The sequence below is a fragment of the Drosophila biarmipes genome, chromosome X, assembly GCF_025231255.1.
Source record: "Drosophila biarmipes strain raj3 chromosome X, RU_DBia_V1.1, whole genome shotgun sequence".
NCBI classification, from domain to species: domain Eukaryota; kingdom Metazoa; phylum Arthropoda; class Insecta; order Diptera; family Drosophilidae; genus Drosophila; species Drosophila biarmipes.
This window is the reverse complement of record NC_066611.1, coordinates 23,363,676-23,386,506: the sequence shown is the minus strand read 5'-3', so window position 1 is coordinate 23,386,506 and position 22,831 is coordinate 23,363,676. Positions and strand designations below refer to the sequence as shown.

At 46.0% G+C, this 22,831-nt stretch overlaps 3 protein-coding genes across 3 annotated transcripts; 2 read left to right on the top strand and 1 right to left on the bottom strand.

Moving 5' to 3' along the window:
- Positions 1–3,719: 3,719 nt before the first annotated feature.
- Positions 3,720–7,055, bottom strand: LOC108023573 (hexokinase type 2). Its single transcript, XM_017093167.3, has one exon. It carries the CDS (start codon positions 6,735–6,737, stop codon positions 5,091–5,093), a length of 1,647 nt encoding a protein of 548 aa, XP_016948656.1. The 5' UTR covers positions 6,738–7,055; the 3' UTR covers positions 3,720–5,090.
- A 6,364-nt stretch (positions 7,056–13,419) lies between these two features.
- On the top strand, positions 13,420–22,830 carry LOC108023432 (lysophosphatidylcholine acyltransferase). The gene is made up of 8 exons (XM_017092919.3): positions 13,420–13,931; positions 18,926–19,071; positions 19,127–19,612; positions 20,062–20,199; positions 20,653–20,929; positions 20,999–21,100; positions 21,163–21,304; positions 21,359–22,830. Exons 1-8 carry the CDS (start codon positions 13,737–13,739, stop codon positions 21,463–21,465), a joined length of 1,593 nt encoding a protein of 530 aa, XP_016948408.1. The 5' UTR covers positions 13,420–13,736; the 3' UTR covers positions 21,466–22,830.
- LOC108023431 (transmembrane protein 256 homolog) lies at positions 17,661–18,853 on the top strand. Its single transcript, XM_017092918.3, has one exon. It carries the CDS (start codon positions 17,917–17,919, stop codon positions 18,460–18,462), a length of 546 nt encoding a protein of 181 aa, XP_016948407.1. The 5' UTR covers positions 17,661–17,916; the 3' UTR covers positions 18,463–18,853.
- Position 22,831: the final 1 nt, after the last annotated feature.

Below are 22,831 nucleotides of genomic sequence, written 5' to 3'. Positions count from 1 at the left end.
GTTTGCGGTGACAAGCGAGTATTTTTACCTGGACAAGGAAAAAATGTTCGATTCCAATTGTATAGTTGGTTCCTGGATAGTGGTCCACTCCAATTTCGATTGGCGCTGCTCCTTCCTGCCATTTGATGTCGTGATTATATGTGAATTGCATTTGTCTAAACTGGTTTAAGACTCCCGACCTGCTTCAAGATTTCGATTTATGTGTGCAATCCATATCCGCAAGTGAAAGCTTCATTCACAAGAAACCAGCAAAGGCAAATCTATAGAGGAATATTTATTAGCGTCAGAAAATAGTAAACTAAAAAGAAAAACATCCAACCAATTTAAGAAAATAGTTTAAAGAAAATATTAAAACTTGGTGTGACCTTGCTACTGATATACTGTCCAATTTGACATGATTATCTAAGGTCACACTGAAAACTTACTTCCAAAGTGTTCTTCAAGACGAATAATTTTAAATAGCACTGTGTGTAGCGACGTTTGTCAATCGTTCTCTTGCAAATTGTGAAAAAAGCAAGCACAAAATGAAAAACAAACGTGGAACATTGTGGGTATAAATATTGAATATGATTGTACGGCGAGACGCAATTGTTGTTGTTTGGCACTCACATGATTGTTGCCTTTTTTCGCATTTCGCTTTTGCATTTCCATTTCACACTTTCGAAAATTGCATTTTGCTGTCGTTTGAAATGCTTTTTAGCATTTGCATAACAACAGAGCAAAGCTCTGAAAGGTGCGGGGTTATAAAATATGAAATGGGAAACGAAAACCAGATACATAGTTACGGATCAAGAGAGCAAATTTGTCAGCCCCAGTCTCACTAGATATTTTTTATTGCGTATTTCGATTCTCTGAAACTATTTTAGCAAGCAAAAAGCGCTTCGATATTCATATCGCCTGGCGCACCGAAAATACAAAGCATATTTTGTAAAAGTGCCGCGAAATTAACGCGAAAATTTCGACAACAACAAAAAGCTGTCAGAGCTCTCAAAAAATGTTGAAAAGAATTTTGTTGACTCGCCAATCGCCCAATGATAAATCTTTTTTCAACTGACGCAGAAGGCGTCCGCTACTTTCCGCTGGGGCGTGGTCAACGCCCACCTGATTCGGGGACACGGTGACGTATGCGCGATATTTTGATAAATTATTTAACTTCTGTGGACGGGGGAACGAGCACATTTTTGGGGTGAAAGATCTTAGAAAAAACTAGGTTTTTATATATAATTATAAAAAATATAGTATGATTTAAATTATATTGTAATGGAACTGTTGTGAATTCATAGTATTACGCATACGCAGTGTTCTAAGGATTTTGCAATTAAGTTCAATTAATATAATATAAATAAATAAATAAGAATATTTGTTTTTGATTCCAGAACTTAGAGTCATCGTATTCCATTAGATGAAATTGTAATTAAAACTACAAGCCAAGAAAAACTGTCATGTGATATAAAATTGCGCATACGCAGCGTTGTTCGCGGGAAGTTTCCTTCTCTGGAAAGCACAATCAAATGAAATTGAAACGAAAATCATGGAGGAGGTTGGGCATTCGTTTAATCGGTAGTTCCAGAAAATGCAGGCCCTTATCACCTGGGATGCATTGCGATTGCATGGAGAGGGCGTGAGCCCCTGATAAGTCCCAAGTGCTGATAAGAGATAAGGATTACCGGGGTAGCTTTCAGGGAACGAAAAAGGGACCATCAAGGGCATCAGGTGTCAAGTGGGGCCAAGTGGGGCTAAGGCGAGTGCAATGCAATGATTTCAAGTGCCTTTCAATTGGCTTACGAGAGGGAGGTGAACGTAGACCGAGTTTTCCCTGGTTAAATAAAAAGATTTAGGGATTTAAGATTTGAAATATAACAAGTTAAACTGTTTTTTCATATGTTCCCTTAAAGTATTATAAATACAAAACAAAATGCATGTAAAATAGGGATGCATTTTCCTCTTTACAAATCAAAATAAATTTAAGATCTGAAATTAAATTTCCCCAAATAATATACTTAAAAATACCAAATTAAGATACATTGGGTAAAAAAATATAAGAATTTTCTTGAATGAAAGTTTAGGATTCAGATTTTAATACGACCTTTAATAGTACTGAATTTATTTTGGTGGTCGAATTTAAGTAGGCTCCTTTGAAAAATATAATAAAGTATATTAACGAGTACGTTCCCTGTGAGAATCCCACTTTCGATCCGGTTATTACCCGAAGGGTATCTCCGATTTGGGGTTCCCGACGCCAGCGACTAGTTGAAATTGCTTTCAGCCTGTATAAATTGAATTTGCATTCGAGATATTCAAATTGGGTTTTGGGCCGCAGTAAAACGTGATCGCGACTGGGCCAAGATTGCGGTGCATCGGGGTTCCACGCGAGAATCGTTTTCATTTGAAATTCTATAAACAACTTTCGCGGAACTCGAGCTCTGTGAGGTTCTATAATAGAAATGAGTGCTTTTCCCCTCCGTCTTTTATGGAGACTTTGGCGTTTGCACCAGCGGCTATCGAGCGCTTGCCAACCGCCCCATCAGTAGCCCCCACGTCTCCGCGCCCTCCCCACTCCCCTACGATCAATGGCTCAATCAAGCCTTTTGTCCGCTCTGGATCCCAGCACTTGTAATTCAAATGCGTCAAACGAAAACTCAACCGCAAATGATTCAATTTAAAACGGACTACAAAGCAGCAGAAAACTACGTAAGACTCAAGTGCTGCGCCGGAAATACCCTTTAGTAGGAAGATAGGTTCGGTTTTTTGGAAAAGCTAGATCCCTTACAGCTCATTACCGATGATAATAACATCGTACTGTACTAAGTATTTGTAATACTCTTAATAACACGAATATAACAATATGGGTAAAAACCTCCACTGACTTTAAATTATCAAAAGTTCAGGGCAAATCTTCTGATGAGTGTGGAAAATGAAAAAGAAACTAGAAGTATCCCAAATACTTGTACAATTTGAACTTTGGTTTCCCGAAAACAATGACGTAGGTAGATCACTACGACAAAACCGATATGCCCCTCTGTGCGCAGGGTATGTTCGAGTAATATAAATAACAAAATTGAGCTGGCAAAGTGCTGACTGATTGCTATTGCCCCTGATGATGTATAATTTTAGTCTGCGGCACAAAATAATAAAAAATGCAGCGAATGAAACGAGAATGAAATTTGAAGTAAACAGACACCGCACTTGTAGACCCAAAAGAACACGTTTTATTTTCCATTCGATTTTCTCTTTTTTCCGTCTGTTTCAATCATTTTTATTGGGTTTCACTGTCGACAACACTCCATTTGCTAATAGCATTGACTAAATTCATCTCACCGCCTGAAAGCCTTCGATTTGCAGTTTTTGTGTGTAATTAGTTTTTAAATCGCTTTGATAACGAGGGTTCTTCAATTGGTTTTCACCTTTTAACAGTGGATAGGTTATTTTACAATCTTTTTGTTTTGCGAAAAGTAGAAACACTGGTTCTTCGTTTTCCTATATTCTTCATAACATATGTATATGCTTAGGCTCCTCTGCTTATTATTAGACCAAAAAAATGTGTCTTCGCTTGCCTGATTGCGAATTGTTTGAGTTTGTTGTTGCCTGAGCATGCCGGCCAGCAGCTGCAAAATGATGATCGAACACTCGAAACATAGCAAGTCATACGAAATAATACCAAAATACCGGAAAATACCGCAAGATACCAGGGGATTACGGGAGTAAATACCACTACTGTGTATGAATTAAGAACAAATTTTATTTGCTTTTCACTTTCATTTCGCTTATTTGCCTTGCTCCTCGCACTCCTCCGCTGCTGTCGTTCGTAAACAATAACTAAATATAATTAAGGGATCTGTGGGGTGGTTTTCGGGTGGGCACATATGGGGGATGTATTGCGGGCTTCTCCGACGACATTTAGAAACTAAGATAAGAACTAAACACTAAACTAGGTCAAATGTACAATTACATAAATAATAGCTCGCAAAGTGCGTTTCTATACCGAAGGAAAAAAAAGTTTGTTTAGTTTTACCTGCTTAAGTTAACAACAAACACATTCACTAAACAAGACAAGCAATACATTACAAAAATCAGTAATATAGTGGCTAAATATATCGTATTTATATGTATATATATGTAAATATATATGTATGCAGTATTATCATAACGTATTATTATAACGCTTCGTAATAGGTTCTATATAAACATTTACAGTTAGAGAAAGGACACGGTAGCACTACCTAGTATGCCCCTCTCCCTCTCTCGCGCTCCCTCCCTTTCTGTCTCCCGTTCGGCGGCTGTTTTGTTGCTCCTTCGTTCTTGCTTCGCTTTCGCCTTGCCTCTGCTCCAACAGTGTGCGCTTTACAGTTTCCCTTTCCGTTGTCCTGCAGGATATGCTAGAATGCTTGTAGCACAGTAGTATAACAGTTTCTCCTCCCGCTCGCTTTAAGTATCTCCGTTTTCGGCGCTCTTCACGGGCTTTTCGGGTTTGGGCGGGGGTTTCGCCAAAAAAAGTGTTTTGTCTCAATCGAAATGAAATTCGCTTCTCAAATTGTACTATATATACCTCTTGTTTTCGTGTGTGTATATTATGGCTTTTGTAAAATATATATATATATATAGAAATGTATATAATAGCATAACAAATTTTCAACAAAAATCGAAAATCGATCCATAATCATTAAGCATAGCGTTTTTGTTTCGGTTTCGTTTAACTAGGAGAGAAGGAGATAGAGCGTCTCTTAGTGGGGCTCTTCTGTTACGTTTCTTGTTAAAAACCTGGTTTTTGCCTAATTAAAATACTAATCAGAGGCCAGGCCAGCCCGCAAATGCCCCGTACGACGTGAATGGGTTCTTTGATTACTTTTCTTCGTGGCAGCTTTTTTTGTATTTTTCTGGGCGACATTTTGGGGGCCGCTGCGAGTTGGCGAGGCTCTACTGTAACTATTACGCATACGCCACCGTGGCCGTTTACTAGGTTCTGTGTCTGTCGGTGTGTCTGTGGTGTGTACGTGGTGCTGTTTCTCCTAGGACTGCTCCTGCTGCTCCAGCTGCTCCAGCGACTCCTCCTCCTGCTGCTGCTGCTGCTGCTGCTGCTGCTGGTGCTCCTCCTACTTCTTGCTGTTGAGTATGTCCTCGCGACAGGCGACGGCGGCCACCAGGGCCGCCCCACGGCCCGAGCCGTCCTCGGAGAGCATGAGGTCGAAGGTGATGCCCGGCTTGATCAGCTGCGAGATCTTCTCCACCATCAGGTTGTGGAACTTGGGATGGAAGCGGTACACACTGCCATCGACGCCCACCGTCACCGTGGGCTCGTCCATCTTGTTGATCAGCGTGGCGATGCCGGCGGAGACCAGGTGGGCGGCCCTCTTCGAGACGCACTCGCAGATGTACCGCACGTTGGCGCAGTCCGAGTCGCTGGCATTGGTCAGGCCCAGCTCCTCCAGCACCAGGCGGCAGTTGGTGAAGTTGCCCGGCTCGTCCGCCTCGATCTCGCTCACGTACTTGGTGAAGAACAGGCCGCGGGTGTTGAGGACCTCCGAGTCCTGTCCGTTGAACAGAATGCCCGCCTGGGTCATCTTCACCAGCACCAGGCGCACCAGCTCGCCCATGTACATGCCCGAGATCATCTTCTCGAACGTCTGCTTGCCGGGATTGATGCTGTGCACATCGATGTCCCGATCGAACTCGGTGCGCACAAAGTCCAGGGCCCCGTTGTCGCCGAAGGCGCCCCACTCCGTGTTGATGAGGACGTGTTTCTTGCGGGGATCCTCGGCCTCAAACAGCTCCGCCTCCTCCACGCGCTCCATGTAGCAGGCGTTGGCGCCCGTGCCCACAATGAGGCCGATCTTGCAGTTGTGGTTCTTCCAGGCGCAGCTCATCAGGGTGCCGGTGGTGTCGTTGAGGATGGCGCACACATCGATCTGGACATCGCCGCGCCGGGCGATGGCGTCCTTCAGCAGCTGCACCACGTCCTCGTTGACCACGCCGGCGCAGTTGAAGCCCTTGGTCCAGGTCTCCAGCAGACCCTTGGTCAGGCCCAGCTGGCGCAGCGGGAAGGAGAAGGTGAAGCCCAGCGGCAGCCGCTCCTTGTACACATTGTGCTCCGACATGAAGTTGGACAGGCACTCGGCGATGTGATCGAACAGCTGTGTGCCGCTGCCGATCATGATGTGCTGCGGTATGGCATAGATGCGGGACTCCATCTGGAAGTCGTTGTTCTCCTGCAGGTGGATGAGCAGCACCCGGAAGTTGGTGCCCCCCAGATCGAGGGCCAGGAACTTGCCCCGCTCATTGCCGTTGGGCAGGTCCTGCACGTAGGTCACGAAGCACTTGACGTTCGCCTTGGGGTGCGTGTCCTTGGCCAGGCCGCGGCGCAGCTCGTGCAGGATGCGGTAGCACAGCTCCTGGACCTGCTCGTCCGTCAAAAGCAGCTGCTGACATAACTCGTGCACCATCTTGGTTTTCTCTGCAGCGGACAAGAGTGCAATTTGCTGCGGGCTGCTGTTGCTGTTGCTGTGAGTTGAATTTGTTGTGGTGGCGGCGGCTGCTGTCGTTTTGCCAGCGCTTGTGGCTGTGCTTGTGGCGCCCAACTTTGTGGTCGCCGCCGGTGCACCGCTCAGTGCCGCCGCCCCCGGGGCCACGCCCACGCGGTCCGTCTCGTCCCGACCGCCGCCCCCGACGGCGCTGTTGTGACCGTTCTGTTGGGCGCTATTTATGGACACGCTCCTCATCGCCCCGTTCAGCTCGCGATCCATTCTTTGCCTCGCTTACTCTCTCTTCCTTGCACTCACACGGCAAAAAAAAAGTGGTTACTGCTGCCTTGTTTACACACTCGCGATCTTTCGCGCAACGGCTGAAGCGAGTTTTTCTTCAAGTGTGCCTTGAGTCTTTGAGTTTGAGTTTTACAGTTATTCTGCTTTGCTAGGTCTCTGTTTTTCTAGTTTTCTAGTTTTCTGTTTGCTGTTTTCTGCCTCCGCACTCGCCGCTCGCTCTCCGTGTTTTATTTTCGTCCGCTGCACGCGTCCGCCGCTCGAAACGTTTTTTACGGAATTGAATTCACTCGCCGACCGTTGCTCACTTTTCGCCGTCGCTGCCGCTGCGCTGCCGACGCCCACGGCGGCAGAGACGGCGGCTGCGGCGCTACGCTCTCGCACACACGCTCTCTCCCGCTTGCGCGACGCGTCGTGAAGGAACCTTGAAGGTCAAAGACTGAAATCGCCTTTGGGGCGGGATGGTTGGAGATATGGCGCGTATGAGCATGCCGTTTTGGGGTCTATGAATGGGTGGGAGGGTGGCGAGAGAGGGGATAGGGAAGAGAGCGCCGCGACTGGGAGCGGAGGCAAACGCGCGTTTATGCACAAACAGTTCACCGTATTTTAGGCCCCAGATTTTATACTGACAAAATAATTTCATGTTTGATAACTCAACTAATTGTTTATTTCACCAAATTACAAACAATTTTATTAAAGAAATTGTTACTAATATTCTACTGGCTTAACAAGCGTGTTTACCGAATCAAATGTTTAACTTTGTATATTAATTTAACCACCATCTTAGACTAAAATTATGAAAATTGGTCGTTGTTTTTTTAAACACTACTAAACATCATGTTCATTCCATCGCATAATCGCGGAACTACAAGGGCCAGGCGGCAAGGCGCTCTCTTTTTGCTTCCGCCTATGAGCGAGTCGCTTTTGTCGTCGTCAGCAAATGGTTTAATACCCTACATGTTGCGAGGTTCATTAAAATCGCCAATTGGTTTTTATAAGACCTCTGCATAGTACGTTTTATTTTTAGTAAAGGGGTTTCACAGCCTTGTTATTATTATTTATTAATATTAAGTTAATATTTTAAGTTTCATCAAATCGGAAAGAAATATATTTTCATATGATCTAAAACGTACTAAACAAAATGTTTATTTTATATCTAGGGTATAAATGTAAAAATGTACGATTATTACGGTCTCAAGTTCGATTTTAGTTGGCTTTTTTCGCAGGAACGAATCCGAATATCCTCTTGATAAAAGTAGGGCATACAAAAGTCGCTATGCCACCCCCTTTTTGCTGCCTGCGTGTTGGCTTCGTTCCTTGAACCCCCGTGCGGCCCCACCGCCCTCTCCACCCCCTCTGGCACTCTCTTGGAGCTCTTCCTCTCCGAGGGCAGTAGCATTAGTATAGCAATGGCAGTCCAGCTGAGAGGAAAGAGAGAGAGGCTTGCTCAGTTCACCTAGAAAATGGGAGAGCGAGTTTGCATAGCTGTTGGCCGCCACTTCCACTTCCACTCCCCCTTCCCCAACCCGCACTCCACTCCGCCCCCTTGTGCCGCTTCTTGGAATTCTCAAGTTCTGGCGACGCGTCAACATCCTCCAATACATATACACGCAAGTATGTATTTTTTCAGTGTCCGTGGGGCTCGTCTCCCCGCCCCGCCCCCTTTGTGAGTGTACGTGCCGCCCAGTTTGAAGTTCCTCTCCCTCTGCCGCTGCTCTCGTGCTCTCTTCCGCTCTCCATTCAATGGAATTTTGTTGTTGCCCATGGGTTTTTCATATTTTTGCAGCTAGATTTCATGTGCAATTTCATTTTGATCACTGCATTTCTGCCCATTTGTTTTTGCCTTGCATTCTCTTTTCACCTTTTTTATGCCAAAGAGGCTCGTCCGCAATTACGGCAACAACAGCTAAAGCGCCTCCAACTACAAGTGAGAGTACGTTGCGTACGTACGTATGTACGTAGGTATATATGTAAGCATATCCATTTGTATGTAAATGGGCATGTCTGCAAACGTGTGTGCTGGCATGTGGCCTCATAACTGTTATACAAGACCAGACACCAACACTCGCGGCGGAAAAATAGCAGCTGGAAGTCAGGGTTATGGAGTAATGGTCATTTGAATATGATTATTGAGCTGCAGAATGACATCACTCAAGCATTAGAGCTGGCGGTATTTCAAAAGATCAAAGAGACTGGAAAAACAGATAAGTTGAATGTTTAAACATGCATTAATTATTTATTTCCATGCATATGATGACAGCACTGAATCGCTAATTTCTTGCGCCCCGCTGTATTCCATATTCCATTCACTCACACGCCCCCTTGGGGAGGCATACAAAGGCGAGAGGGAGAGGGCGCGAGTGCGATGACGTCTGGGGCAGAGCAACAACAACAACGAGTCCACAACTACAACTACAACTCCCCCTGCTCTCCATCTCCCTCCCACACAGGGGGCTGCCTGCACGTGTCTTGCGAAATTATTTCGCCACAAAAACAACACCCATTAGTTGTTTACGCCAGTTCGGCGTAATACAGCTCAGAAAACAAAACCCAAAAATCAGAAAGTGCAAAGTGCATTAAAATGCAGTGACTTTTGACGATTTCCAGGGGTTTTTTATGAAGAGACGCTCCCCCGGCTCTCTGGAGCATATGCATATATGTGTTGCCGTAGGTGTGCCTAGGTGTGTGTGTGTGCGTCGGCTGGTGCGACAGAAATGATTAATTGTTTATCTGGCTCGGTTACACGTTCCGTTACTCAGGAACACACAGACGGCAATCGAAAAAAGTGGAACTAGTTCTACACTAAAAACCGACCGGCAGATACTCTTGCAGATCTATCCATAAAGAACTGAAATCCAATGAAGTATTCGAATTTCCCTTTTAATTTTTTTGTATTTATTAAAAATTCATAAATGATGATAAACTGATCTTAAGTTGGAAATAAAAAAATACTTAGAAAATAAACGGAACTCATGATCAACCTATGTATACATGATGATACAAAAATCTTATCTAAAACCACAAAGCTTCTGATTCTCAAAATATCTGAGGCTATACATTTAAAGATGTGATGATTATCCTATGTGTTGTGATAATATTTAACAGTTAATTAATTTTCATATTATTCTATATATTATTCTAAATATATTCCATTTCCAACCTTGTAGAACCACAAAGATTTCTGAATTTCAAATGATCTTAAGTTGGAAATAGAATGTAATTAGAAGTTTAACTGAAATAATGATATCTTGTACATTCATTATTATCCTGTGATATTTTAAGGATGATCAAGAGTAAAAAGTCGTATCATTTCTCAATTTAAGACCAACTTGTACTTCTATAATCGCTTTTCGTGGCGAACGGCCTGTCAAATTCACGGCAATCTTTGAAAGGTGCTCTTGCACATATAAGTCAACTAGATTATATTAATGGCAGGCGAGACAAGGAGTGGTAGCAGTGTTTCTTTTTCTTATCTGCAGCTACGGAAATTGCTTGGTGAAATTCGAAATGGGGCTGGATGGGGCTGGTGGGGACAGGCTGGAGAGGCGAGTGTAGGGGCCAAGTCACTTGGGGCCCAGAGAGGGCGTGTCTTCCTGGGGCACAGTGATCTCCTAGAGAAGCACATCGTTCCAACGATGTACATATTTAGTTTAACTATTGGAAGGTTCCACATTCTTCGAGGCAGGAATGGATCAGGTTTGTCCAGTCAAGGGCGATGGCGTTCTCAGGGCATAAAAAGGCGTAGGATCCTACAGTTCTCCTGGAAACCAAACGGGTTCCCACTGTACTGGCTTGCGACTCTCTATACATGAACCTGGGTGTATTTGATAAGTCCACGCAATAGGTGCATTGGCACGATGAGTCAGCGCTTTCAAAACGAGCAACGATGGCAGCTGGGCACAGCAATATCACTTCAAGTGCAGCCGAACTGCGCTTGAGAATGATCGGGGGTGTATTAAAGTGTGTTGGAAACGGAAACGAGGAAGGAACTCTCGGTCTTTGCAACACGATTGGGGATTCAAAAGCTGCAAAGCAACTTCTTACGTCACCTAAAGCGTAATGAACTGTGGAAGACCTTTCCTATTATCAGTTGACATGTTTTTGCGTAAAATACTGGTAAATCGATTCAGATAACTGCCAGATTAGTACTTGAGAGAAGTGCTTGGCGAATGGCTTATAATGATATCTTTCCCTGCCCAACTCCGCGTACTGTGATTTGTATAACAGGTTCCTCTAGGAAAAACCCGCTGTCCGAAATCAACTGGTTCCAGCTGGGTGTTGGGGGGGGGCCCGCCTTCCGCCTCGCCTTGAACTCCACCGATTTCGTCAGCCTAAGTTGGGAGCGCAGAACTGTTATACGCGTCCTAGGGCCAGGTCTCCGGTGTCACCTTCAACTGTTATACCACGCTGTCCTCTCCGGTGTCTCCGACGTTCTCTTCTCTCCTTCTTCGCTCGTAGTTCGCTTCTGGGAATCCAGTTTTGGGGGCTCGCCCATGACACACACACACACACCGAAAGCTGCCTGCCTGTGTGTGGGTGCTGCTGTGCCTGTGTTCGGGGGTTCGCCCATGTGCGCTTGCTCATCGCCTTTGCTGTATATACAAAGTAATCGATTTTTACAGCATTTTATCGTTTGACACTAGAGCTCCTTCTCTGTGTGCCGACTGTGACGGCAATGACGATGACGTCGCCCGCTCGTGCTCTCCCTCTCCCTCGCTCCCCCGCTGCCCTGCCCCTGTCTCGCTCCCACTCGGAGGGGTCAATGCAGCCACGAAACCGCATGGAAAATTTGTGAAAATCGCCGGCCTTCGCTTTATAAACAAAAGTCATTAATTATAATACGTTTTTGGCAGCGGTGGGAACTTCACGTGACGCCTGGCCGAAAGCCGGAAAATTCATCTGGCCGCAAGGCGGCGGAAAGAAGAACATTTTAAGCGAGCGGAGGATGAAAACAAAATTAGCGACAAAAAACCCATAAAAAATGTTCGAAATCCCACAGAGAAATTCGCCCAAAAACATCAGCATGAAAAAGAGGGAACAGCGAAAGCGCACGTTTGGGCTATACGTATCGCTGAAACTAATACAATACATTTATTTTAAATAACAAAATCTGTCCACATGGGAACTATCTTTAGAACACTTTCGTCTTGAACGTGGGATACACTACTGGAACCCACTCTCTTGGCGATATAACCCCTCATGGCACCATAATAGATTTATAAAGCAATATCCAACCTGAAATCCTGAAAAATGAAGGAACTATTTTCGAGCAACAAACGAGTTCAGCATACAGCACATAAATATACTTCCAGTGCGCTTTAAAAACCTAAAATGTTTCTAAAAAATAGAACACTTAGGGAACGACAGCTAATAACAATTTTAGCAGTTTTAACAATTTTAAAACCCCCTGCGTACAACGAAGCGAGCATAAGCTCAACCAATTTGGCCGGATAAAAATAGCCAAACTTAGATACGCGTTATGTGTAGATAAAAAGCCCATTAATAAGCGCAGCCAGTCATTGAAATCGCTGCCCCGGCCTTGGAAGCGGTTGGCTGACTTCGCGGTGGGCGGTGCGGAAAAGGGGCCCGCTCAGCCAGAAGAACTACTGCACGGATACGCCAAGAGCGCAACTTCACAGATACCCCTGCGGGCGGGCACTCCTTTCGCTTTCGGCCGGCGGCGGCGAGTCGGGCAAGGTCACGGGGTAAAGGGCGGCCACGAGCCGCGTCAAGGTCACCGGCGCAGGCGTACAACAGTTAAGGCCCGCCGCCGCCGCCGCCGCCGCCCTCGAAGTGAGATTGCAGGTGATCATCACGTCGGCGAAAACCCGTTTTATCTCGGAAACTAACCACAAGACGCGACGGGCGACGGAAAAAAAACTGGTTGGGTCGGTCGTTTCTCCACCCAACCGCTGATAAAGCCGTAGTGCGGCTGGGCATAGGCGTAGCAGTAGCCGTAGCCCAGACAGGGGCTGCGCACTAGGTGTCTGCCCTCGCCTTGGAAACGTTTCGATGGAGATCGCAAGGTTTGATTTTTCGGGGCATAAAACAAACACGTTTCGCACACATGCGACGCTGGGCCGTGAACTGCGGTCCGGTCTGCTGCCAGGTTAAGATTAGAGCGACTCGTGCCATAAAAACACACAAATTACTGGGTGGCGCGATGCTGAGTCCGGGAAGCACGTGAAACGGTAACGGTCAAACGGTCATTTGAATTCGAACTCTTGGCGCGCATTCCAGCGGCGTTGCCGGAGTTCGCCAAAAAACTGAATGCAGCTTGGAAAGCGTTTTATAAAGAACATTTCGGGAAATGTTTGGCAGACGTTTTATATGTAGGAGTCCCGACGATGCTTTATTTCATGCTCTTACAGCTCAGTGATATTATGCCACCGACATATTATCTTAGGTAAGCTTTTCTGCTTTACCTACAAGGGAACTTTGAGTAATTTCTGTCAGGACCAGTGAAACACACCTTTCTTCTTCGAATTCAATGTTTGGGAACATTTAACTACGGCTTCATAACTTTCGTAACGGTTTTCTCCGCTTCCAGCCAGCAGCCAACGCTGCCAGACCGGCAGAAGCAGCAGCTGGTATTTATTTTCGGTATTTTGCGGTATTCATCGGCTGGCCCCGCAGTGTTGCGCAACGCGGCGCAGCAGTGTTGCGCAGTTTGCAGAGCGTATCTGGTGCGTTGTTGTTGTGCTGCTCGCGAGGGGAATCCAATAACTATACTATGGGCTGTATGCTGGCACGCCAAAACCAAGTTAACAGATTCAAATAGTCGGAGTTCGAAGCGAAGGCCACTCGAGAAGCGGCGGTTGAGCGCGAGAAGCAGCGGGCCCAGTGCAGAGCGAGCTACCGCTGTTGTTATTATTTGTTTTCCGTTACCGTTTTCAACCGCTGTGCGGGAGTGCGTGGTGCGTGGTGCGTGGTGCGATACCGAAGCAGGGAGGAGGAAGTGATTCGGAAGTGAAAAGAGGGGCCATGACAACGTCGACGCTCAAGCCAGCGGGCGGCGAGGAAGTGCCGCCGGCGGGGGTGGTGGGCGGCGTCGGCGACGTGGGAGTGGCCGCCAGCCTGTCGAAGCGCGACTCCGAGGAGGATACGTGGGCCTCCAAGGGGTACATAAATCCGTTTGTCCATCGCCTCGAAATCGACAGTCACATTGAGGTGGCCAAGGTGAGTCCCCCGTCCCCCGTCCCTCCCACGCCCCTGTTCTTCTCCCCGCATTCCATCTCGCTCTCTCACTCATGCAAATCGGGCACATGTGCGATCTCCAGGCGCGCCTCCAAGGGGGCTGGGGTTTCCTCTCCCCTCGAGTGCCATTATGTGTAACAGCCTTGCCATATCAACATGCCATCCGAAGATGTGGGGCTAAGCCCCTCCTTCGGCCTCGAAACCCCTGCTCATCCGCCCCTGGCGATCTCCACTGGAGAGAGTGCGAGCGGAGAGCGGGAGAACTTTCTCCCGCGGCTTCCCTCTCCTCCGCACTGCACTTGACATGCATTTGCCGTTACATTGGTCAATGTTCTTGCGCTTTTTCGCGTAGTTTTTGTTGTGTTTTCGTTCCTTTTTTATCGCCTGCTTCCTTCTTATTTTTTATCTGCTGCTGCCGACGTCTCTGCCTACGTCAGCGTTTTTCTTTTTTTGCTTGCGCGAGAATCGTATGATTTTCTTGTTCTCCTTGTTGTTGTTACGCCCCTCTAAATTTGCTGCTGTTGTTGTTGTTTTGGTGGCCACTGCTGCTGCGGCGCACAGTGGCCAAAACGACTAGATACCGCGTAATAGAAATAATTCAGTGGTTTTCATCTCTGGTAAAAAGACACAAATAAATATCCACGGAAATCGGTTACTGTTCTACTTAGTGAGGAATATAAACTAAATTTAATCTATGTCTATATTTTTATTTATTATGTACATCTTGCATGTCTTTAAAGCCCGCTCTTTTTTCAAACATTAATTCTATAGGTGATCAGTTGCCTATCAGACTTCGTTTAATCATTCACATACCCTAAGTGCTTGAGAATATATGATTTATTACCACTGTGCGAGGCCGGTTCTTTTGGCATGTGCGCCGTTATTGTTGTTATGTGAGCCTCTCGCTCGCTCTCCCCAATTCAACGGGGTTCTTGTTCCGCTTCGTTCCCGTTTTAATGGGTGCTCGGAAGAGGTGGCGGGGTATATTGGCATCAAAAGATATAGGGGCTCGGTAAAGTGAATTTGTTATTGCTATCAGCGGAGTCTTCGTAGTATTGGAGGATACATCTTAAGGATGTAGAGATCTAACGATACGGCCGAGCCCCAGAGATACAAAGATACGAGATTTCAAGGAAATATCTTATGGATACCAAGATTGCAAGACACAAGATACAGGGACATTCTTGGTCTAAATTCACCACAGTTTTATAATTTGCTTATACGTTTTAAAGACGTTCTATTGTAAAGTAAACCATTCCGCATAATAGCTCCATTTACCTTTTCCTGGCAAGCGTTGAAACACCTGCAAACTACCGTATCAATCGCCATTTCCGCCGAATCGCTTGCAATATGAAAAGTTACTATTGTTTGTTTAAAGAACTACCATAGAGCACTGGCTTGCATAAGCTCGTTTTGAAGTTCGTGGCTCTTCAATCTACTGATTCATTCAAAATTTCCTAATTTGATAGTACCACTTGCTTGTTTCTGAAAATAAACCTCATAATTTGCCCATGACGCAACCCGAAGTAACGACAAGCACTCATATTTTCGTTTTTATAAGATTGCCGGGTATCTACGTTCAGTCTGCAAGTACTCGTCCGTTCCTTGCTTTTCCTTCGCGAACCCGCCCCTTGTCATATAAGAGGCCTTGGCTTCCACCTTTGCCACCCCAAAAGCCAATACGTACCACCCCACCGAATAACCCGACGCCTTATCACCGCCTTCCCGTGCAACGTCAGGTGTTTTATTGCTTCTAAAGCGCCCGATAATCAGGGAAGCGGCTCTGGTTTCATGCACGTGGGCTGATGGGAGAGCTTGCCAGCTGGCAATACGTGTTGGGGGTCCGACCCCCTTTAATTCCCACACTTCGGTAGAGCCCGCTACTTGCCCTTAGCGCTAATTGCTGCGAGTGGCAATAACACAACAATAAACAAAAGCAAATACAAGTGCTTCGGCTTGTTTACGGATCAGTGCAGATGGGCCGGGAAACGGTCTAATTTGGGCTGGGAGATGCACGGGAGGAACCCCTGTATATGTATACCTATATTCCTAAAAATATAACTGACTCTGCCTAAAGTCATTTTGCTGGTACTGCTAGTATTAAACAAAAATATGACCCATGGAGTATAGATATTTAAAAAAGAAAGCCAATTGTATTGATAGATCAATTATGACTGTATATTACATCAATATATAATACGCAGTTTCTTTCACTTACGATCGATTGTTCAGCTGATTCACTGAAATCCCCGTTTGTGGCGTGTTTAAGTGAGCTGTGGCCGTGCGCCAAGGGATTTTCTGGGTGTATACCAGGCCTGTTCCATTAAAAAATAGAGATTCATTTGTAAATGACTAAGACCCTTAGCTTGTGCCTAGAATGTATTGGCGCTGGATAGGGCTTGCCTAAAATTAATGTGAAACCAGAAATGTACAATCTCTTAGAGAATGGGTAGCACTCAAGACCCTGAATGTACGTTTGACTACAAAGTAATGCCCTATATGCTACGATCACGCGAGCTAAACAAGCACTAGGTATCAGCGCCGATCTCAGTGACGCATCCGAGTGGCGCTATCGCTGAGTCAAGTTCCAAAGTCTTGAATAACAAACCATAATGGTCGCAAAAGCGGCAATCAGAGTGATAGCTGCAGTGGGGCGCAAGTAGATTGAAGTACACGTACTCTGAGATCAGCTGGCGAGGGAAGCAGTGCACTCAGCGAGCCATTGACCCACTGAACAATGTGAATAAACATAAGGCTGGCGCCACGGTGGGGTTTCGGGGGCATGCCATTGCGTGCAGCACACGAAAACCCGTTTTCGCTTTCATTTCGCTTGCGAGCGAGGTTCAAGGCACCTTAAAGGCCCTGACACTCTGGCCAAGCCTCCAGATCATGGCTCGAATTATTACTACCAACCTGTTCTTGATCTTATGTTGTAGTATCTTTGTATGGTAACGAGCGTTTTTATATGTACTACGATCACTGCATATATTCTATTATGAAAAACATTTTTGGACTCCCAGAAAACATTCTAAAATCCCCTGCTCTTGTCTGTATATTTGAATGCATGTACCACAATCATCTGAATGGGTTTTTCAGAATAGCGATCTTTGGAATTTCGGAAAAATGAATATGAATCTCTGAGCTGACAGGACAACGTGGGTAGGCGACAATCGCTCGAAGTACATTACATAAAAAGCGCACTCCAGACATAGGGTCGGTCCGGTATGTGGTATGCTGTTCCCCAAGGCCGACTTCTGGAACCGATTCTATCTGGAGGGCCTGATCGAAAGGCAGAGTTCAGGGCGGTGCGACGGGCCTCCACTTGACTGGTAATCTATACTACACGCAGCTATCAGCGATTAGCGCCCGGCCTGTTGGCAGTTGGCGAGTGTAAACATGGAATTGTTTGGCGACCATTGATTTGTGGGGTCCCTACTAAGCGACAGCTTGCATGAATTAATGCGATCACACTGTCATGTGATTGGCCTCTTATCCGATAAGCGATACGTGGGTGTCTGACTGTGATACCATTTTTCGGCTAAGTGCTAGTGTACCCCGAATCGCATTTACAAATGCTTGGTTCAGGTATTAGTTTACCCCAGAACTGAATAATCCTTTATTCAATGGGCATTTCATATAAATATATGTCTGGACTTATCTAATCAGAATCTAATCAGCCTCTCCCATGAGCATTTCCCTCCATAAATTAAAAGTCGATTTTTGTTGCTCAGAGCTGCGAAGGCAGACAAACACTTTCTGTTTAGTACATAATGTGCCTTGCTTCTAATGTCACCCAATGGAAAGTCTCTCCCATGCAGCGTATCGACCGGCAAAATCGATTGACGGCGATGTCAAGGCTTTTGCAGCTCTAGCCGATGGTGATTTGTGTTAGACAAGTCCTACTGTACACCGCACACTTTTGGCCCTGCGTCAAAATTATTTTTGGAGCAATCAGGTTACATACACAATGTCGATGGCCGAGACCCTGGACTACCTCGTGGTGGGCAACCCTGTCAGCCAGATGATCATCCTGACCGCCAATGCCTTCCTGCAGAGCATCGGCCTGCTGCCGCCGAAGTGTCCCGCGGAGGACACGCTGCTCGTCTTCCAGCCCTCGTCGCACTCGTTCGTGCGCTCGCACAGCTCACTGTACTGCCTCGCCGGGAGCCACTATCACTTCATGCGGCTGGCCGGGATCGGCGGAGCATCGGCCATCTTCATGGGCGCCTACTGCAAGTACGTGCTGCGGGACCTGGAGAGTGTCCGGGAGCAACTGGACTCGCAGGCCTTCGCCGATGTGGCCAACCGCATCCACTTCCTGCACTCCTTCGCCCTGATGGCCATGCCCCTGGCCCACTATCCCTTCCTCACCGGAGCACTGATGATCACTGGCACCCTCTTCTTCAGCGGTTCCATGTACTACCGCGCCCTGACTGGCGAGAAGTGGATGCAGCCGTATGCCACCATCGGGGGATTCTGCCTCATGGGCGCCTGGCTGTCGTTGGTCCTCTAGAATCCGAGTACTACTTGTGTAGCTTGTCCCGAATGGTATTGCCAGAATGCCCAGACGAATCTCGCGTCCTAACTACGCTATATAGTAAATATATAGTCCGTCTTAAAAGTGAACTCTGGTGGCGTTTGCAGCCCGTGGAAGACACTTTTAAGATATATATTTCTATGAGCTGTTGGCCAAAAGTCCACACATAGATCCCTAAAATCAAATAAATACAATATAGGTGTTTCTTATGGGAAATTATAATATATAAACTAAGAAAAACTCGATTTTTGGGGCGACTATTGTAGCGTTGCACTATGATATTAGGATCTTTCTTCGAACTTTTACATTACCCATCGGTTAATCCTCCTTTGTTACAGGCAATTCTGCCAAAAACGCTTTTAAAAAACCCATTATATTATGTTACCTAGTTACTGATTTGTCCAACCCCTATTCAAATCCTTTACCCTTTTTCCGACAGGTCTATGTGCTGACAGTGCTGCTGCTGCCCATCCGCGTGGTGGGCTGCGTCCTCTCCCTGATCTCCGCCTGGATGTTCGCCTGTATTGGACTCTATGGATTGACGCTGGAAGATCTCAAGGCGAAACCCCTCACCGGCTGGCGCAAGTGAGTAAATATCACACACCGCCGTGAATCGCTGGCTGATTATCACACCTTTCAGACAAGTGCAGTGCATGACGGCCTGCGGCATGCGCATGGTGTACACCTTCGGATCGTTCCACTACGTGACCATGAAGGGGCGGGCGGCGACGCCCAAGGAGGCGCCCATTCTGGTGGTGGCTCCGCACTCCTCCTACGTGGACTCCATCCTGGTCGTGGCCAGTGGCCCGCCCTCGATAGTGGCCAAGCGGGAGACGGCGGACATCCCGCTGCTGGGGCGCATCATCAACTTCGCCCAGCCCATCTACGTGCAGCGCGAGGACCCCAACTCGCGCCAGAACACCATCCGGGACATCGTGAACCGAGCCCGCTCCTCGGAGGACTGGCCGCAGGTGGTCATCTTCGCAGAGGGCACCTGCACCAACCGCACCGCCCTCATCAAGTTCAAGCCGGGTGCATTCTACCCGGGAGTGCCGGTGCAGCCGGTGCTCCTCAAGTACCCGAACAAGTACGACACCTTCACATGGACCTGGGACGGACCTGGAGTGTGAGTACCTAGGGCTGCGGAGAGAATTGTTAGTGAGGAGTAGTAAGGTTTTTTGAGGAAGGGTTTAAACACCTCAGTTTTTAGATTAAAGATTCATTTTACCCACTTTAATATCTTCTTATATATTCTCTGAAAGCAATCAATCTTTGAACCAAGTCTTTTGCTATAATAAAATAGGTTTTGCACGCAATTTAGGTCTATGGATTTGACTAGTCTTATTTTAGCAGATTTCGTAGTGCCTTTATTCTTAGTTTCGAGTGGATAGCTGTATATACACTATATATGTAGAATACCACAATTCATACATTTTAACTTAGCCAGTTCTCAGAAATATGTATAGGATAGTATTGTAAGACACCTCTTTGAAGGTTTTACCTGTTTAACCGATCTTATATTTGATATTATTGCTTAGTAAGTATTACTCTACTTATGCCTATTGTTTTATTTAGGTTGCGCCTTCTCTGGCTGACGATGACGCAGTTTTACAACCGGTGCGAGATCGAGTATCTGCCCGTCTACACTCCATCGGCGGACGAGGTGGCCGATGCCAATCTGTATGCCAACAATGTGCGCGAGGTGATGGCCAAGTAAGTGGGGCAAAGTCCATCCGATTCTCGGAAATGGAATTTTTGGCAAATATAATATATTTTGTGGAAATTTAATAGGTCATTTTCCTTACCATTACTTCTATATATATTTTAGCGTTTATTTGTGATGAACAATATGCATGTTTTGTTTCCTGGTTGTAAACTTATAATGTGTATATATAAGACCAGATACTTTGTGGATTTTCTGGAATATTTTTTATTTAGATGCGGTTTTTATTCGAATTTCCTTTGGATATGTTTAGGACTGGAAGAAACATAAAACATATTGGTACACATTTCCGCAAAATTAGTTAAAGCCTTGCAGAATATTATTTAGTTATTTATTTAATAAAAATACATAGTTTAATGCTTCAAAGTTGCCTTTTCAGTAAGTTAATAAAATTTTAAGATCACCAGAATATTTGAACAGCTACTGACTACCCATTTTTTTAGGGCCCTGGGAGTGCCCACGTCGGACTATTCTTTCGAGGACGTCATCGTGATGAGCCGGGCTCGCGACATGAAGATCCCCTTCCCGGGCGACATAGTGGAGATCGAGCGGACGATCGAGAAGCTGGGCCTGGTGGAGAGCCAGCGGGACGCGGAGCTGTGCAAGGGCTTCCTGCGGCTGTCGAACACGGACCGGCTGGACATCATCACGTTTGGCGAGCTGCTCCAGGTGGATCTCAAGGACGTCAATCTGCACAAGCTGTTCTCCCTGCTCGACCACGTGCGTTTCTCGATCATGCGTCTGGCTCTGTCTCCTTCTAATCGGTGTGCTCCGTCTCTTTTTTTTTAGCGCCGCACGGGCACAGTGAGTTTGAAGAGCTTCCTGCTCTGCTCGCTCTTCTGCAAGCTGAAGAACTCCGATCTGTTGACCTTCCTGCGGGCCCTCATCCATGTAATATGAAATAAGAAAGATGTGCCTTTACTTATAATAATTCCAACGGTTTTTCACCAAAGCTGTATAGCGAATCTAGTCAGCAGATCGACAGGGAGAGCTTCGTGCGATTGATGAGACACGCTGGCGGCAAGCTGAACGAACAAAAGGCCCAGGCGCTCTTCTATGCGCTGGACACCGACAACCTGGGCTACGTCTCCTTCGGTGAGTACTGTATTAAACGAAATCCAAACCAGTATATACGGAAAAACGTTTCAGATTCCTTTGTTGAGCACACGGAAAAGCAGAAGTCGAGCTATAAATTCCTCTACCACAAATCGGAGCACATACGGCGACCGAAGGCAGTCACCACGCCGGCCAACTGAGTACGTGGAGCACCTTTGGTGGCTCACCGGAGGTGGAGAAAGTATCCAGAAGACGAGGAGTTGCAACCAAGAGAAAACAAATAACACCCAACCTAAGCAGAAAGTTCAACTGTCGAGTGTATATTTTTAATATTTATTTATCGAGTAGCGCGTGTCCTGGCACCCACATATATATATTGTAATTAATGTAATTTCTATTATTATTACCATAGTTTCCAGCACAGAGATCCGGATCTTATTGCGCCCCAGCTTTGTTATTATTCATACTCGGACTCTAAACGCAAGTCATTTCATCTTTGTGATTCTTATTTTACACACCTACGTTATATATACACTTAAATACTAGAGCATATATAAGCAAGTATGTATCTTATGTAGAGGCGGGAAGGCAAACCTGAATATTTCCCAATTTCCCTGGCCAAAAAGAGAATCCACAAAGAATTGTATGGCAAGCCATAGGTTTAAGACATAACAGCAGACCCAGCCAATGAAGCTCTCCATCGATCCCACTCACTAGGACACCACCAAGACCTCACAGAACAATGGAACTGCGATCGAAAGCGGTCATAACCACCACCACTGACCAACCAAAACTGAACAACCACCAAGCACACTAAACGAAAACCAATTGTAGTCGATAATGATCGATCAGGGAAGACCTTTCTTCACTATGTCACCCATGCTTTCTAAAACTACCCAATCTCAACTAAATTTGTAAGAAACGATCGCTATATGATCTATTTTAGACTTGCTAATCGCCCACTTTAAAAACCGATTGTACATAATGTCTTAGGAAAGACAAGAGATTGTAAAACTTTCGATTACTTCTCGATCACTCTTGCACTGTTTGCCTAATTTAACTTTGCTGAAATTGAATTTAAGGATCTCTGATCTGTAGAGTGCACCTTCAGGTCCATAGTTCCTCAGAGTTATCGAACATTTCTTGTGCATTTGCAACCCACACGGCCAGCTTGTCTCGACTTTACACACGGAGAGCAGAGACCTACGTAGAGCACAGCCTGTACTTAAGTCAAACACCTTGGGCACACCCCACTTCACACAGAGTCTGTTCCATCTATATACTATTAATTGTGGACACCAAGGAACACCAGGTATTGTGTAAGGCGTATCTGCCGCATTCAACAGAAAACCTGCTCTTTCGAAATGACCATTACGCTTTCGAGAGGGCAGACGGTTAACTCCTCCGTAGTTTTACATTTTGAGAAGATCTAACCCTAAGCTAAACCATCTAATTTATGTGCTATTGTAATAGATATTATTAGCGCCCTAAGCCAGCACCGAGAGCAAACCCACATCGGCTGAGAAATCTGCTCAAAAATATATGTGTGTACGATTTTAAACCCAG